This window comes from Alligator sinensis, unplaced genomic scaffold (assembly GCF_000455745.1).
Source record: "Alligator sinensis unplaced genomic scaffold, ASM45574v1 scaffold442_1, whole genome shotgun sequence".
NCBI lineage: Eukaryota > Metazoa > Chordata > Crocodylia > Alligatoridae > Alligator > Alligator sinensis.
This window is the reverse complement of record NW_005841829.1, coordinates 8377144-8393970: the sequence shown is the minus strand read 5'-3', so window position 1 is coordinate 8393970 and position 16827 is coordinate 8377144. Positions and strand designations below refer to the sequence as shown.

Here is a 16827-nt window from a genome sequence, read left to right as displayed (position 1 = left end):
GCGTACCTGTTGCTTAGTTCTGGTCGGGTAGGGGCCTTGGTGCGGCGGGCCTTAGGGCCCTTGCCCACCGTGGTCCATGCACCTGGCTGGACACAGCAGGAGGTGCCAAAGTCCTCCTTTGGTGTGGAGGGGGACTGTGGTCTACCCTCTGCCTCCCGGGGGAGAAGGGCCTGGCAGTAGGAGTCTATCTCCTGCTCGCAGTCCCTGATGGCACGCGCCCCCCCCCCCCCACTTAGCATTCTGCAGTCAGTCCATTATCACCACGATTATTGATCAGAGCCACATCAACTAATTATAATTATTTATTACTGGACAAGAAAGAGTGAGGCTTTGAATTAATCGGATGGCATTTTTTTTCTTTTTAACTTACAAACAGTTGACCAGCTGCCAAATAATATGGACTCTGATGCAGCTGAACTCACATCCAAACCCTTCTAGTCACAATCTAACAGGGGTGGATCGAAAGGGCTTTCAGTGACCTGACTGCACCCCTCTTTCAGACTGGACCATGCTGGAGAACCTTAGAAAAGGCCCCAAACAGAAGAGGATCTCCCCTCTCTCCATGGCTCAAAGTTCCTCCATCCCCACTTGCTATGGCTGCTTTATCCGCTGTCCTGGGACAAGAGTATTGTCAGAGCTGCTCCTGCCTGCTCCAGCTGCGTGGCACAAGGGCTAAGTTCACCTAGGGCAGCTTCCTGCACCTGCTCCCAGGGGGACCAGACAGTGTGGGGGAACCGACCGCCTCTCCATCATTGCTGCAGTTGTTCCCAGCTAAGCCCAGTTCTTCATGCAGCTGGGCTCAAGTGGGTAGGAGCAACTCTGAAGCTTTCCCCATGCTTGAGACAGCAGGGAAAGCAGTAGCAACTGGAGGAGGAGAGGACAGAATAGGAGGGGAGGGGACCTGCCTCTGAGCATGGGGAAGAAGGCGGGGATGCTTACCTGCTTTGGGAACTTTATGAAGTCCCCAGAGGCTCCTGCACTGTGGTCTTCCCAGGCTGGTAGGCTGGAGAAGAGAAGGTTGGGGGTTAGGGTCCTGCACCCCCTTTTGCCAAATCATGGATCCACCCGCCACCTGCCTTTTTTCTTACTCTTCCACTCAGTCACCATTCCTTTTCCTATGTTCATGTTTCTTTCCTACTCCTCTGTTTTTTTAAATTTTCTACAGGTACAGATTTTGTTTTGTATTAAAATTACCATAAGTTCCCATTCTCAAATTATACTTCTATGCAATAACTTTCCACTTTGCTCATGAAAACCTTTTCAATATTATTAAACATACTCATTCTGCAAGTTACCAAGGGTAGGATTATTAAAAATACTCTACTTAACTGTTTCTCTAAACAACTTTTTCTTGCCATTTACCTAAAATGTCATTCAAACAATGTAAAAAAGAATTACTTTATTGATTTATGTTAGAAAAAAGCCATTTACTATCACCATCTAAACTGTCACTAGGAACCTTGAAAGTATTAAGACTAAAATCTCCATATTGCAGGCTCTCTTTACCCTAGCAAAGGTACATCCCACTGCCTGCTATGTTTTGGAAACCTGGTTGCTCTGCCATAACAAGCTCCAAATCCAAACAATTTGGTGAGGAAATGGAATTACAACTAGTGACACCCACACCCACACAATAAGTATGCATCTTTTCTCACAAAAAGCAGTGAGAACATAACTGCACCAAAGGCTAGTCCAGAACTGCTGTGCACATGAATTCCCTATCCCTCCTCCATTAAAAAAAATATGCTTTTATTTTTCCAGATTCAAAAGTATCTCAATAACTTCTGCACCAATTACAGCAATATTTCTAAGGAGATGTTGCTACATGCAGTGGACATGTTTCTGAAATATCTTAGGGTAGGAGTTTTCAACCTTTTTGGATCAGTGTAACCCCAGCAGCCAGATGCAGAGCTGGGGGGTGCGGCCAAACGCAGACCAGCAGTAGCTGCCGCGTGCAAGCTTCCCCTGCCCCCCATGTCCAGCTGGGTGGGCAGTGCCTGTGCAGTAGCGTGGGATGGTATATGGTGGCGCTCCATCCCCACACCCCTGTGTGTACCCCTGGTTAACAACCCCCATCTTAAGGAAACAAAATTGCCAGGTGGCGCTGAATTGGGCAACTGGAAAAAGTGATAATACCATAGGTCAGTAGCATAACTAACTGGGGATAAGTGGGGCACCAGCCCTAGGCACTGCCATAGGAGAAGTGCAAACAGCAGCCACTATTTCTGGTGGTCCAGCAGTGCCACCACCAGCAGTGACAACCCAGTTGCTGCCACTGCTCCATGTGCCACTGTTGCCCAGGGCATAGAATTGCCTACTACAAAGCCTCTACCATGGATTTGTTGAATTCCTCTGGAGAAAGTGATGGACTATAAAACATGAAATACATCAAATGTCAGACTTGATGGCTAGAAAATGATATTTAGAGGTTTGCTTTTAGGAACTGGTTTGTAGGTAGAGTAGATATGCATTATAACAATGGTTTAGGGGAACCACAAGGGTTAACTGGTTTCTAAAAGCCTGTTTGTGACAAAGTTTCATGGTCTCAGCCTTCAGGACCACTGTAGCAGACAAACAGGCTTGTGAAATTGAACAGTATATGCATAGCAAGAGATAAGGTAGCATCAGGTCACAGTGCTCAGCTGCAAAGTCCCTGGGATTTCTCGTTTTGATTAAATGACCAAATTAGGAGGCTAGGCCTCCATTATTTGGACTCCATTATTTGCTGTCCAAATAAAGACACCAGGAAATGACCAAACTAAGATGTGTGCATGTGATGTGTTTATGGAAACAAAGGAATATGCTGACAGAACAGAACGTGGACAGTATGACAGGGAAATCAATCTATGGTACGCAGAAAGGAAGAGTCATCAGAGGAGAATGAATACAAAAGGGGGCCACCATGAGAGGAGGGCACACCACCAGCCTGTCTCAACCACCCCATTAGTGGAGGGAAGAACCCAAAGCCTCCATGGCAGAATGTACACCACTGGTCCATCTCACCCACCCCATTGGGAGGGGTGGGCCTCCACCCTCGATCTCCAAGGCCATGACATCTGGCATTTAAGAAAGAACCATAGGATGAAGCTTGCATACTGGCTGGGTGTAGTGTTCTTCTTGTAAAGCCTTAGGAACTTGTAGATAAGTAAAATGGTGGGCTGGGGGCATATTTTGTTTGCTTTTACTGTATTACTGTTATCTCCTATCACTGTATATCAATACATTTTTCCTACTGTGGAATGGAAGATGTTATGGTTGGTCTGAGGGTTTGGAGCAACCCAGAACAAGGTATCAGATCTGGATCATAAATCCAGTACCAACAAGACCCTCCTAGGAACCTCCAGAATAAGGCTGATTCTAATAACTTGGACCAAAATGTCTCTGATGTCATGCTACCTAGTCATCAGAAATACTAGGACTGCTCTAATTATATAATCTAAATTCATCCACAAAAAGTTGAATATTACATTACTGAATAAATAACCAAAGTCTAGAGCAAAAACTGCTGCCTTACTGATTTAATAGGGAGATGTTGTCAGTGTGTCTATTATTCTGTTTAAATAAGTTCATCCCTCAATTTCTATCATTTTCCTAAGTTTACACCTCGATTGAAAACCCTAGCTGAGAGATTAAGAACACGCTAAATATAATGTTTGTATAGACACAATACAAACATTAAACCTCAAAGTGCAAAGAAAAGTACTGGCACTTGTCTATGTGACAGACTTCAGTTCTCTCTGCAGTATTAAGAGCAACAACAAGAATTAACACTTTTCTTTTATCACTGTGGGGATGGCTATTGTCTGAAAGTATTTAAAGCTATGGAATTATTTTGTTTAAGAAGCTTATCAATCCACTGTAAGGCAGTGATTCTCAAGCAGGGTACCACGGCACCCTGGGATGTCTTCATATCTTTTCAAGGATGCTGCAGGATATGAAGAAATGTTAGCATTGCTAGGTGTACAAACTGCCAAAATGGCCATAGCAGAAACATTTATGTCACAGCCCCTGTCAAATTCTAATGAATCTGGAAATTCGGTTACATATCTTGTCATCAACAACCACAGGCATAGATAAAACAAACCTCTAACTCTCAACAGGCTGACCTGCTGTGAAACAATGATGGGGCTTTTTCAGGACCAGTCAAACAGGACATTTTTCCAGGATTTGTATCAACTACAATGTCATGTTCTCTGTCTTCAAGAGATGCACAGGGGGCCAAACAGAAATAGGACACTGATCCCCGAGATAAAATTAGCTATCAAAAGGCAGTATGAGAAATATGGCAGCACTAGCTCTGTAAAACCAGAGCTCATCATAGATATAACATTGATGACAGAACAAAATGACATTGACATCTTGACCATTGATATGAACAACATCTAAATAACATCTGTTCATAGGTCTGTAGAGAAGCATTTTGCCTTTGTGAGGCCAGGAAACCTAGAGCAAAAAAAAGCACATATGATCATCAGTGACTTTAATAGCCACAGTGTCACATGGGCTAAGTACAGACAGTCAAAAAGCCCAAGGCCGAATCGATTCAATCTTCGCAGGTTAATCTAAACTGTGTAGATTGAACTGATAAGCAACTGAACAGACATTCACTTTTGATTCTGGAAATGCAGCTGCATGCCTGCAGTGACCCAGGCCAGAAGCCAGGGGAAGCCTGGCCTCCCTGCTCAGCTGGAACAGACAGGTTGGGCCAAGGCTAGCCTGCCCACTCTGTGGGGTAGGGTTTGCAGGGGAGGTGCAAAGCATCCTGGGATGCTGGGGGACTGTGAGTTAACTTGAATCTGGAGGGGATCTGGGACAAAAGTTCAATAAACCGGTTAACCTAAATCAGTTAAATCTGATACTACATCCATCCAGGTTTATCTTAAACTGTTTTCAGCCATTTTGAAAGTGGTTTATTTGCATTGAATATCTGTTGCATTACAGATATGAACTAGTTTCCAATCACTTATACCGGTTTGTGTAGAATTTATGTCCCTAGCCATGGGGTTACAGTGAAAACTAAGAGAAGGATTTCTAAGAATGGCAATTTGGTTGAGATGTAGGCTGAGGCCTACCACATAAGCTTGATCCACCACTTAGAGCTACTTGGGTGTTTCAGTAGCTCCTCATGCAGGCAAAGCTATATTCCAGACCTCACTTTTGTTGAAAGCCATATAGAAGTTATGTGCAAAAAAAGATGCCTTAGATCCCATTCTCCACACACAGCACAGACCAATCACTCTCAATGTCACAGCAGCCATAACTCCAAATATGATACCAATGCATAAACACTTCAATTTTAAGAAAGCAGACCAGAGAAGTTTTTTTTCTGAAGACCTTGACAAAGAAGTGGCACACATTGAATGTCTTGGAAAACTACAACCTCTTTGTGAATGCACTGTGCAAAGCCTCCAAGAGGTATATACTTTGAGGATGCAAAACTGAGTATATATCAGGGTTTACTCCCATGCTAGGAAAGCATGGTTAACCATTCACAAGCTGAGTAATAACCTGAAGAAAGTACAACAATACCACAATATCACAGCCAACTAAGTGGCTTGCCAACTTCTGCTCAACAGTAAAGCTTTAAATAAACAGTCAATTGGATTAGACAGCAAACTAATCTGGAGGAAAGTAATTTTAGCGCACAATACACAACGGATGATCTTGATGCTGAAATGAGTCACCTGGAGAATGGCAAAGCATCTGGACTTGATGACATGCACTTTTAGTCCCACAACTAAGTTATGAATATACACTTTTTGCTCATCAACCCTTAGAACACCTAAACTATGGCAACAAGCCTGTGTAATAGCTGAATTAAAACCAGGGAAGCATGCCTCTGGCACAGAGAACTTTAGGCCAGTGACATTTCTGTGCCATTTTTATAAGCTTTACAAATGGCTTATTCCCAATCACCTTTCACTTCATATTGAACAACACCTAATATCAGAACAAGCTGGATTTAGAACAGGGAAGTCCTGCACTGCCTGAATACTAAACATCACCCAGCTTACAGAAGATGGATTTGAGAAAGGGGTGATAACAGGTGCTGTGGTTGCAGACCTATCAGAGACATATGACACAACCGCTGAAACCTACTTGATAAGATCTATAATATGATGAACAACTACCACCTAGTGAAGCTCATCTGTTCTGTTTTGGAGAACAAATGTTTTTACATAGAACTGTGCAAGGAGCGGAGCCACTGCAGACAACAATGAAATGGCCTCCCACAGGGAAGCATGCTGGCACCAATCCTTTTTAACATATATACCGAAGACCAACCCATACAGAGTAATGGAGCTTCATACGTGCTGATGATCTATGCATCACATCAAGAGAAGGACTTTGCCAATATTGAGGTGTCATGGCATGGGGTCCCTAGGGATGGCTGTGATACCCCTAGGGCTCCTTGACCATACCAATCCTGCCCCATGGGTACCCTCTTTCTCACCTGCCATGTCTTGCTGGTAATTCTAATAAATCAGGAAGCTGCCCTCAAGCTCGTATTCTGGACACAGTCTCAATGAACCCCACTGAACCCTGTGGGTTCTTAGACCCCTTTTGGGTCCCGCTTCAAAATGGATGCCTCACAGGACACCCTCAGCCTTATGGGCTAGATGCATGGCTCCAAAACCACCCCTTTACCACACCCCAAGCCTCACAGATGGTATTTAAATGTTGTCTCTTCTGGGGCCTTGCTATAGGCCTCTTGTCCTCACTGGGCTCTCCCCAGCCCTGTCTCTGCACCCCACACCAGTGCTGGGGTCTGTTCACCCCCTTTGGCAGTGCGACCCCTGGTGCTGGGGTCTGCTCACCCCCTTCTCGCTCTGCCCTTCTCTGGCGCTGGGGTTCCCACACTGTAATGGGCCCCAACGAGGACTCCTCCTTCCCCAGTAGCCTCAATCGGATCCACCGGTGTATAAACAGCAACTAAAATATGAGCCACTGTTCTAAGGGCATCCACTGGCACAGCTTAGCTCTACAAATCAAACATTCAGAATTGGAAGATTAAGAGCTAGGAAGCAGCAATATACCACATGACGTTCTCTCCTTGTAAAACAAGAAGAGAGAAAACATTTGACTGTTTTTGTTTCATCTCAACCCAAACAAAATCTTGACAGTGACCTTTACTGTATCCTTTTTACAACTCTCTTTTGTATGAATGTTCATAAAATACTGTTTGTTAGGCAATCAGTCCCCGATTTCATCCAGTGTCTTGCAGAACGTTATAACTGTAAATGGGATCGTCTCCCTCTTTGACCTTAGTCTATGGCCTCCTGTCACCACTCCAAACATCTTTAGAATCACATATAATACAGTGACCATTCTCTACCCCTATCTTTCTCTACATTAAATAGATCTAAATCTAGGTGTTTTCTTTACAAATTGTATCTGCAATGGGCTAGCAAGCTCCTTTATCATAAAATGGTGTCCTCTTGGATTGCCTATACACATTGTACTTATAGCATGTCAGAGCAGACTTGATTAATCAAGTCTGCTAAAGCCTGGTAATTACCACACTCCAGCAGACTCCAGGGTCACGTGTATCAGTGTCCCTATGCTGAAAAATGGTGGCGGGGGCACTTTAACTAAAACTTGTTCAACAAGCTTCAGTTAAAGCACCCCTGCTGCCATTTTTCAGCATGGGGACGCTGATACATGTGATACTCTGAGCACTTTAATTAGAGCAGTGCTCAGAGCCACTCTAACTAAAGACCCCTGCCCTCACTCCTGGGGCACATGTATAAACAGTCTTTGGTGTCCTTAATGCTGCTTGGGCAGCATGCCTGACCTTGAGCAAGAATCAAGGCTGCTCCTTTACCTTTGTACAGTTTGGCAAACAGACAAGGGTAAGGATACTTATGTCATCTCTTCCCTCCACGCATACAGGCAAAACTAGACATAAGGTAAACCTCAGACATTTTATCTGTTTGCCTCTATTATTACCACACCCTTTGCCTATTAACCTGTTCTTCTTAAATCACTCATAATTGTTTGATCTGTTCCTTGCTATTGAAGAGTGACCTTGTACAGCAAACTGAACAAAGCTTTGTCCTCTGCCAAGAAATTTCCCCCTTCTACTAATAATGTCTACTGCTAAACCAATTGTAATCTACTTTCCCTTCCTTGTAAATTAACTGGCTTTGTTCTACATTACGAAATCCTATCCTGAAGTCTAGTTAAACTGCTCTATAGCTGTAATTTCTTCCTTATCTACCAATTCCATAATGTTTTCAAGAAATTCAAGCAAACTTTCTTGGCATGGATTTCCTTTTATCAATCTCTGACAGCTTCTATTGACTATATTATATTATGTTATACACTCTTCTTGCTCATTATCAAATTTGCCCAAAATAGTCTCAAGAGGTAAAAACAACTTTGCAGGTCTGTAATTTCCAGAATCCTTCTATATCAAATGACTACATTCCAGTCCTTTGTCCTTAGTACCGTAAATATGTTTGCCATTCATTTTCCCATTTCCATTTTTGATTCCTGAAAAAATTCTGGGGTACAATTTATTTCACCATGGATTGAGGACATGGTTGAGTGTATCATCTGTTTATTATGGTATCCCATTGTCTTGCCATTTCACTTCCCCTAAACTGTATTATTTTCCCATATCTCCCCAAAAAAGATTTGTTTGCCACTTGAAGGCTAATCACGTACACTGGGCTATATCAAGGAGCTATATGTTTAGCCCCAGAATAAACATAAGCATCATTTTTTTATTTGCTTCATTTGTTATATACTTTTCCATACTCTCTTCACTGTATATTTGCTATTTATCTATTTATAACAGTTTCTTCTTGTTCATATTTACTTCTGTTACTATTTTATACCAGTTAATTTGCAGGCGACCTTTTCCTTAAGACAGAGTTGCATTTGATTTTGTCCTGCATCCATTTCCATTACACTACTTAGGAAAATTTCCATGCCCGCCTTGACAGCATTTTGTCCTTAACACAGGCTACATTTCTCCAGTACACTATATTGTGATGAAGTAGGCATAATCCTTTGTGCATGAAATTAATTTTCCTATTCAGGAAATTTTACAGCCTGTCACTGCATACTTTTCTTAATGATTTTATTTCTTCTTTATAATATTTATTTCATTATTAAATCATAAAAGACTGTTATCTTTACTTATAGATTCTCTCTTTGCAAAAGTGTCAGGAAAAGAGGGGTGAAAAACCCACAAACATGTTTATTCAAATGTACTGCCCAAATTACTAACAGTTTAATTTCACTGCATCTTGCAAAAGTACCCCATGCAGAGCCTTTTGGTTACACTGTTCCCACACACTTCCTGTCATAAAATGAAAATAATATTCTGCATTCTACAGAGCAGGGATGTCCAGCTCACCCATACCCCTGGTCAAGATCCAGACCACGATGTTCCTTGTTGGCCAGACTGGATCCAGACACTAAAGAGCCTCCTGGGCTGGATCTGGACCCAGAAACAGCAGTGGAAGAGCGCGCAGTGAGACGAGCAGTTGTGTAAGGGTTAACACAGCCATCGCTCACCTCCCCCTTCCTCCTGCCCATTGCTGACATGTGCTCCATAGAAGGGACTATGGTGGCAGGCTTACGCCCAAAATCCTGGCCCCTTCTGGAGCCTCATGGGTTGGGCGAAATGGCTCTGCAGGCCCTGCTATACAGCCATCAAATTTGTTATTAAGCCCCACAATATCATTAATACCATAGAAAATGAGGTAGTGAGGGTAATATATTTGCCCAAGGTAAACTGGGGATTATGTAGTAGAACTAGGAACAGTCTTGCTGTTTGGTCACAAAATCATCTATTTCCTATTGGCAAATAATGCTGTTAGGCAATGTTATTAAGTTTTCAGTTCCACCACCAAGCTGTATTAGTAGAGTGGCAGCTGAAGTGTTTTCTGTGTGTTTATATGCATATGTTATATTTTTAGCTATACCGTGTGTTCCCAGTGAGGGTCTGTATGTGGATGCAGAAGTTAATAAAGCATATTCAGATGCTTCAGGTTGAAAAACAGTATGTCGGATCCAGCAGGGGTGTTATTTTAGGTCAAAGCGTAAGTCCAATTTATACCCACTGAGCAATCCCACCCATTATTTTGCAACTTGTGTATTTCCTATCAAACCTATTTGCTCCTAATATTACCAGCTCTATCTATGGCAGTCCCTTCTGTGCTGAGAGTAGGCAGCCATCATCCATTAAGGACCTTCTGCCCATCATGAATATTAGACAACATATGCCATTCTTATACGGGCTCCAGAGTTTCCACTCTGGGTTATATTTCTCAACCGAAATTACACCAACCAGGAAATTCCAAATTCCAAATTTTCAGCTTTCAGTATTTCAATTTTTCTTACATTTCTTACATAACCAGTTGATGACAGACAGGTATACTTTTACTCCGTTATTTAACACCTGGCTATGTCAAAAACAAAGCTTGGAAAAATGTTTGCAACAGAAACAGAAATTCATCTGCTTTGGGATTTCATTTTAAACTCAAATCTTAGTTCAGGTTTGTTAAAGACAATGGTGCTGAATAAATTTTGCTTCAATTTTGTTGGGTCCTTTTAAACCAGGATTTCAAAGCAAAAGTCTGGATTTCTCAACTAAGAGAAACAAAACCAAAGTAGTGGCATGTTTGAATCAATCAACACCTCTTTGTTTAAGACAAATATATTCAGCATTTTGTCTCAAGCTCTATAATTTGCAGAAAATAAAGAGCCAGTCTTGAACTTAATCTATTCACTCAATCATGTCTGAAACTTTTTGTGCACCTTACATTCTCTACAAACAAGAATTAGGAAATATCTGGAGCAAATGTATCCTTCGGTGTGACATCTGTCATTTCAACACCCACATACCCACACCAGTGATGAATTTGGCTCATTGGTTCATTTCATTCACATTGTTTATAGCCCCTGCTACAATCATTTGGAAACTACTTTATACTTGTAAACAACCTGACCATTTCACATATAGATCCTCTAGATAGTAAATCAGATTGAGATACTGTCACAGGACTTGTGCTGTTTTGACACCTTATAAATTATGGGAATTTTTTGGAAGAACATAAACTTGAAGTGAGGATTTTCCAGCCATTCCTGCAAATAAACATTTTGCCAGCTCATAATACTTCAAGTAAGCTTATTCTTTCCCCAAGCATCTGAGTACATATGAACAAAAATTTCAGTAGGAGGAATATAGGAAAGCAGGAATTATACAACCATGGTGGGGCAATCAATAGCTGTTTATAAGACAAGGTAATTTAAAAATGCACAACAGCAAAAAGCAGTACAGACACAATTCAATTACATTTCCATACTGAAGTTATTAGTGAAACTGTGGGTTTATAGGTATTTTCTCTTCTCCTTTTACAAAACAGCTTCATCTTACTTCTTTAAACAATTGTGTCATTTTATAGTGAGACTATCTGAATCCAGAATCTCATGGTCTAAACTCCCATGAAATCTACCAATTGCAGATTTTCAGTTTATTGTTGAACTACAAATTTTAAAGCATATCATACATGGTATTCATCCCTATCTCTAACTTCTACAACTTCTGCATCCTGTGGCATACCCATGTGATGCTGGTTTAAAAGTAATGATCCCACAATTCCACTTAAAAAAGAAAGATGGTAGCTTAAACAGAATATAGGTAACACAAACCCAGTTTAAAACTCTATAAACCCAGCTTAAATTGCAGTGTTCACTGGCAATAAATTAAGAATCATTTTTAACAATCTAAAAATACTCTCCTCCTGATAATGAGTTATGTCCAAATCAATGTTCATCATGTCCATATATATGTTACAATTGCCAAACAATAAATCTGACAGTGAATCCTTGACAGAGCCCAGCCATCATAAGTTACCAGAACTTAGATAACTGTCAAAAAGATTATTAATAGAGCCTGTAGCTTTTACCAAGCTCCTAGAGTAACAGACCTACCTCGACAGATGGTCCCATTCCCCACATATCCAGGCTTGCAGGTGCAGCTATGTCCCCTGATAGTGTTAGTACAGATTGCATTCACATCACAGTTGTGCTGTCCACTGCCACATTCATCATGCTCTACAAGAAAAAAAATACAAGAGAGAAAATGATCTTTTCAATTTGCTGATCTGACATTTGAAAACTGAGTTAGAACTAATAATGAGCTTGCCACAATGGCTGAACACAGCAGGGAGTTAGATGTAGGAGCTTACCACAGACCGCTTCAATTCCAGGACACAATGACATATTCATAGCAGAAGTAGATTGTTTATTTTAGATTGAAGAGAAGAAAACTACCTGGGGAGGCTACACAGAACAGCTACCGTACAAGGTACTGGAGGAAGATTATCACTGAAGCATATCTGCTCTGAAGATAAGCCCCAATATCACTGCCTACCATCAAGAGCAGTAAGTGTAAATGCGAGATAAGTAGTTACAGGGTAGGAGGGGATATGCACTGACAGCATGGTCCTTTAAAGGACTGACAGCACTTCTATTACAGCCAATCACATGCACAAATGCACGCTGCGCTTAAGCTTTATATATAATATAAAGCAGTATTTTACATTTATGGTGCACCACTCTCACTGAGGGTTCTCAAAGAACCTTCCACAAAATAAAGTGAGGCCAAATGTTGCTCCCATTACTCAAGCAGTTCCCACTGGTCCTCCATTCCTGAAGCTGCTCCCTTTCCCATCTTTTCCAGAACCTGGGTGTTGTAATTTGCTCCATCAGGGCACCAGCTACAGAGTGAAGAGCCTGCTCCCTTGATTCTGAAACTTCATACTTCTCACAGTGTTCAGCAGCACCTTCCAGGAGAAACAGGGAAGGGAAAGAAAGACAGGAGCTCAAGCTTTATTTCACAAGCACTAAGTAAGTAGAAGAGATAGAAACAGGGATGTTGTGTTTTCCTCTCTCAGGTGAATGGCATGCAGAAATCAAAGCTACTTGTTTAGGAGGAGGATAACTTAACAATAACTGATGTTAACTCTCGCTTTTAATGGAGCAATCCGGATGCTGTAAGTCTTTTTTGAAACCTTACCTAGAGCTGAAGACAATTGAGTATAACAACAAATTGTTTTTTGGTAGTGTTTGCAGGGTGTAGCGATGTGGTTGGGTGCCCAGGGCACAGAGGCAGCAGCAATGTCCCGTTTGCTGCAGTGTTGTTGGCATGGCTGTGTGGCTGCCAGCAGCAGCCAGTTCCCCTTACATGGCGGCATCTGGGGCAGTTGCCTTGGTCACCCTAGTTATGCCACTAAAGGTTTGTCTTCTTTTATGTTAATGCAATATTCAGATTTTTGATCTATTCATAATAGACACATGCTTTGGAAAGCTATCCTCTACTGGGTAAAAGGAGCATACCTTCTAGAGAGACTTAGCCATATTAAAGACTGCCATTATATTTCAAGATGATTGAAGCCACTTGTAGATTTGTAGAATGGACTGCAAGAACTTCTTCAGAATAAATGAATTGTACAGAATAAATGAATTTTAAACTCCTTTAATATGTAATAATACAAAATGTACTGAACAGATTATGTTTTCTAGTCTCCTAATATATTTGATAGGAAAGCGATATGAATTCATATAATCTTTCAAAAGAGCATCACAGGGATCTCGTTCCATCTCTCTTTTTTTTTTTAAGCAGGAAATTTATATACACACACAAAAAATGTACCTGGCTTCAGCTAATAAATTCAGGCTTATATTTACACTTTTTAGTTTATGCTGGCTCCTTTCTCGGTTTAATAATTCACTTTAACTGATCCCAGCTTTCAGGCCACTAGACATTGTGTGGTTCAGGCTTCTTGAGGAGCCTCAACTCAAGACCTTGTCATCAGCCAGGAGTGTACTTCTCTTTTTCATTTCACCTGGACCAGTTGGGATGTTCTTTTGTTTCTTTGGTTTGGATTTTCTGAGAGGGGGTTGTTGTTTTTTTAATTTTAAAAAAAATTCTCAAGCTCTCACTTCAATGCCATTTCTCACATATACCAGCAAAATGTACTTCCTATTTATAGCTAGAAGTCATAGACAGAATTTTTGTAGGTGAAATTGAGGACAGAATTTTAGAAGGCAAAATCTGCTTTCAAGAACATCCTCAGATGTTTAATTATTAAATGCGTTTTGCAATAATGAGTCTTTGCTTCCAGTACCACAGGGACATCAGCCTGAATCAGAGAATTCAGACACAGAAGAAAGAATTACCATATTTTCTCACATATGACATGCCCCTAAATAAGACATCCACCTTCGTTTTGGATGCAGAATGCAAAAAAAAGCAAAAAAAAAAAAGCCAGGAGCTGGCTTTTTCATGTTGCAAAATGGCTGCCAGCTTCAGCCAGCAAACTCAGAGTAGCTGTGAGAGGATTAGTACTAGACTCTACTCCTCCTGTCCAATTCTGAAAGAGTAACTGGCTTCCATCTTACAACACAACATCTTCATGCTTATATTCCAGCAAAGAGAATCAGCTTTCCCACTTAAGACACACAGCCCAATTTTGGAGGACTGATTTGGGGGTAGTAGCTATGAGACAGGAAAAGATAGCTTGATTAGTAGAAGATCAAAACCTTTAAAAAGGAAAGAGGGTCACCATCACCTGTGCTGTGAAGAAAGATGAGAAGGAATCAGTTAGATTAAAGTGACCTATGAAGTCAATTATCTGTGTTCAGTCCTTGGTTCTTTGTATCTAGCCAGTTTATGAAGTTTTGTTCCTGGGCTCACCTTTTGAAGGTTTTTTTGTAAGTTTCTGTTGACCATGTGGATAGCGAGATCAGAAAGTGAGAGTCTGTTCTGTGGAAAGTGTTCTCTTACATGTGTTTGCGTGTCTCTCTCCTTAACATTTTCCTGTGATGATTCATTCTGGTCCATAGTTTTAGTCTACTTTCACCCACATAGTTTCCAGGAGGGCATCTAGTATGCTGGATGAGTACTTTGGGATTGGCACATGTGTGGATTCCTTATGGGGGGCGTTGATTGTTGGAGCAGTGGAGAAATGTTGACAGGTTTTGCATCTGTTAAGGTAAGGCTGCATTTCATTTGATTTCTGTTGATTAGGAAGGACTTTGCTTCTGATGAGTTGGGCAAAATTAAGAGGTGCTTTGAAAGCCAGGAATAAAGGATATCACCCCTAAACATCTTTATCTCTTGCAGATTGTGTTTGGTATGATTTACTGATTACCTAAACTGAAACCATTCCTCTAGAAACGACAGGCATTCAAGGACAATACTAACAACCATAGCAACACATTACTGACAAGTTAATTTCTTTGTGAGATTATGAATTTCACATACTGACTATCTTGTGTTTATGTACTGTACATGAATAAACAGCAGAAGGGTGGCCTTGTATTCCTAAATGAGAGGAGACCTAATTATTCCAACCAATGCCAGATGCTTGCTGTGTGAACCTGGGGAAGTTTCTGGTTTATGCCTCAGTTTTCTCTTCTATAAAATAAAGATAGTACTTCTTCACTGGGTTGTTCCTTTGTAAAATTTCTGACCTCATCAGAGGTAATGTGCTCTAGCATGTGTACTTAAGAGTCCCAGCTGTTTTCTGGCGGCTTTAATGTTTTTTCAATTCCACCTTGCTGTAGCATTAGACAGAGGGAATTCAGTGAAAATATGTATTTTCTTAGTTCAGATCACAGCTCTTCCTAGTCTACCAAACCACAACCAGAAACCGCTAAAACTAAGCTTTTCTTTTCAGTGAAAGTCTCCTTTCAAAAGCCTTCGTGAACTGTTAAAAAAATATCCTCTTGATTTGAGGAAAGTGCGAGTTCAGATTTGAAGGAGGACAGTTTGAGAGGCAACAATAAAAAAAAAACACAGTCATCCCTCAGACTGTCTGGGAATGCCCTTCTGCCTCCATATATGCTTGAAAAAATTACCTCCAAAATTCGTTTTTTACACAAAAATCTCTTTGTTATTCCCAAATTAAAATCTCTTTGTATATCCATGATGTCACAGACACAAAACTAAAATCTCGTGCCTGCAAAGTGAAATATATGACAGAAGCCTTTAAAACAAAATCTCCACAGAAAACTTGTTTTTGAAAAGGCTGTCATTGGAAAGTCATTCCTGGTTAAATACTTGCCTTAGGCACCTGAAATAACATTAACTTGAACTGAAAAGTAACACTATGGGTTTTGTGAAACTGAAGTTGTTTATGTATGCTTAGTTACATAATGCTTTACACAGTCATTAAAGATCGCTATTGCAGATACTCACAGAAAACCAAATGAAAATTGTAGCTTATCTTGATGAGTAGGACACTTGTGGGGATTCTGACAGAAAGCGTTTGAAGGCCCAACCTTATTTTTCAACCTTATTTTTCAACACCTGTCTACCCTTATATAAATAACAATTTTATAAGAAGCACCAGCAATACACCAAGAATCAACTTCAAGCAGGTAGTAAAAGCTGCATATGACATTTAGACTGCTCAGGAAACAGCACTGCATCTTGCTTAGTGGATCAAAGCAGTTTATATTAAGAACATGAGTAAGATAGGTTATTTCTGTCTGGTTGTAATATGCATCCGAGGAGGATTTGGGTCATGTGGAATAATTTCAGAACAGGTAGTAGCCACAATGTGGTGGGAAAGTATCAGCCCTGATTCCTGTTATAATCCCTGTAGCACTGTGTACCTAGCAAGGTATAGAGGAGCTACAGTAAAAGGTTTGGCTATATAGTTGGCTACACTGGAATACACTGTATCCCCTCTAAAGAAATGCAGACATAAAGGTGGCACCCTAGCATGTTCATAGATGCTAGGGTTGGAAGGGACCTCAATAGATCATCGAGTCCGACCCCCTGCATAGACAGGAAAGAGT

The 16827-nt window shown here is 41.0% G+C and overlaps 1 protein-coding gene across 1 annotated transcript in view; it reads right to left on the bottom strand.

Annotated features, from left to right (window-relative positions):
* Nucleotides 1-16827, bottom strand: part of NELL1 (neural EGFL like 1) — a 537948-nt gene that overhangs the window by 198502 nt on the left and 322619 nt on the right. Inside the window, exon 14 of the mRNA XM_025199761.1 lies at nucleotides 11950-12072. Within this exon, the coding sequence (XP_025055546.1) occupies nucleotides 11950-12072 (123 nt within the window). The remainder of the gene's footprint in view (nucleotides 1-11949; nucleotides 12073-16827) is intronic.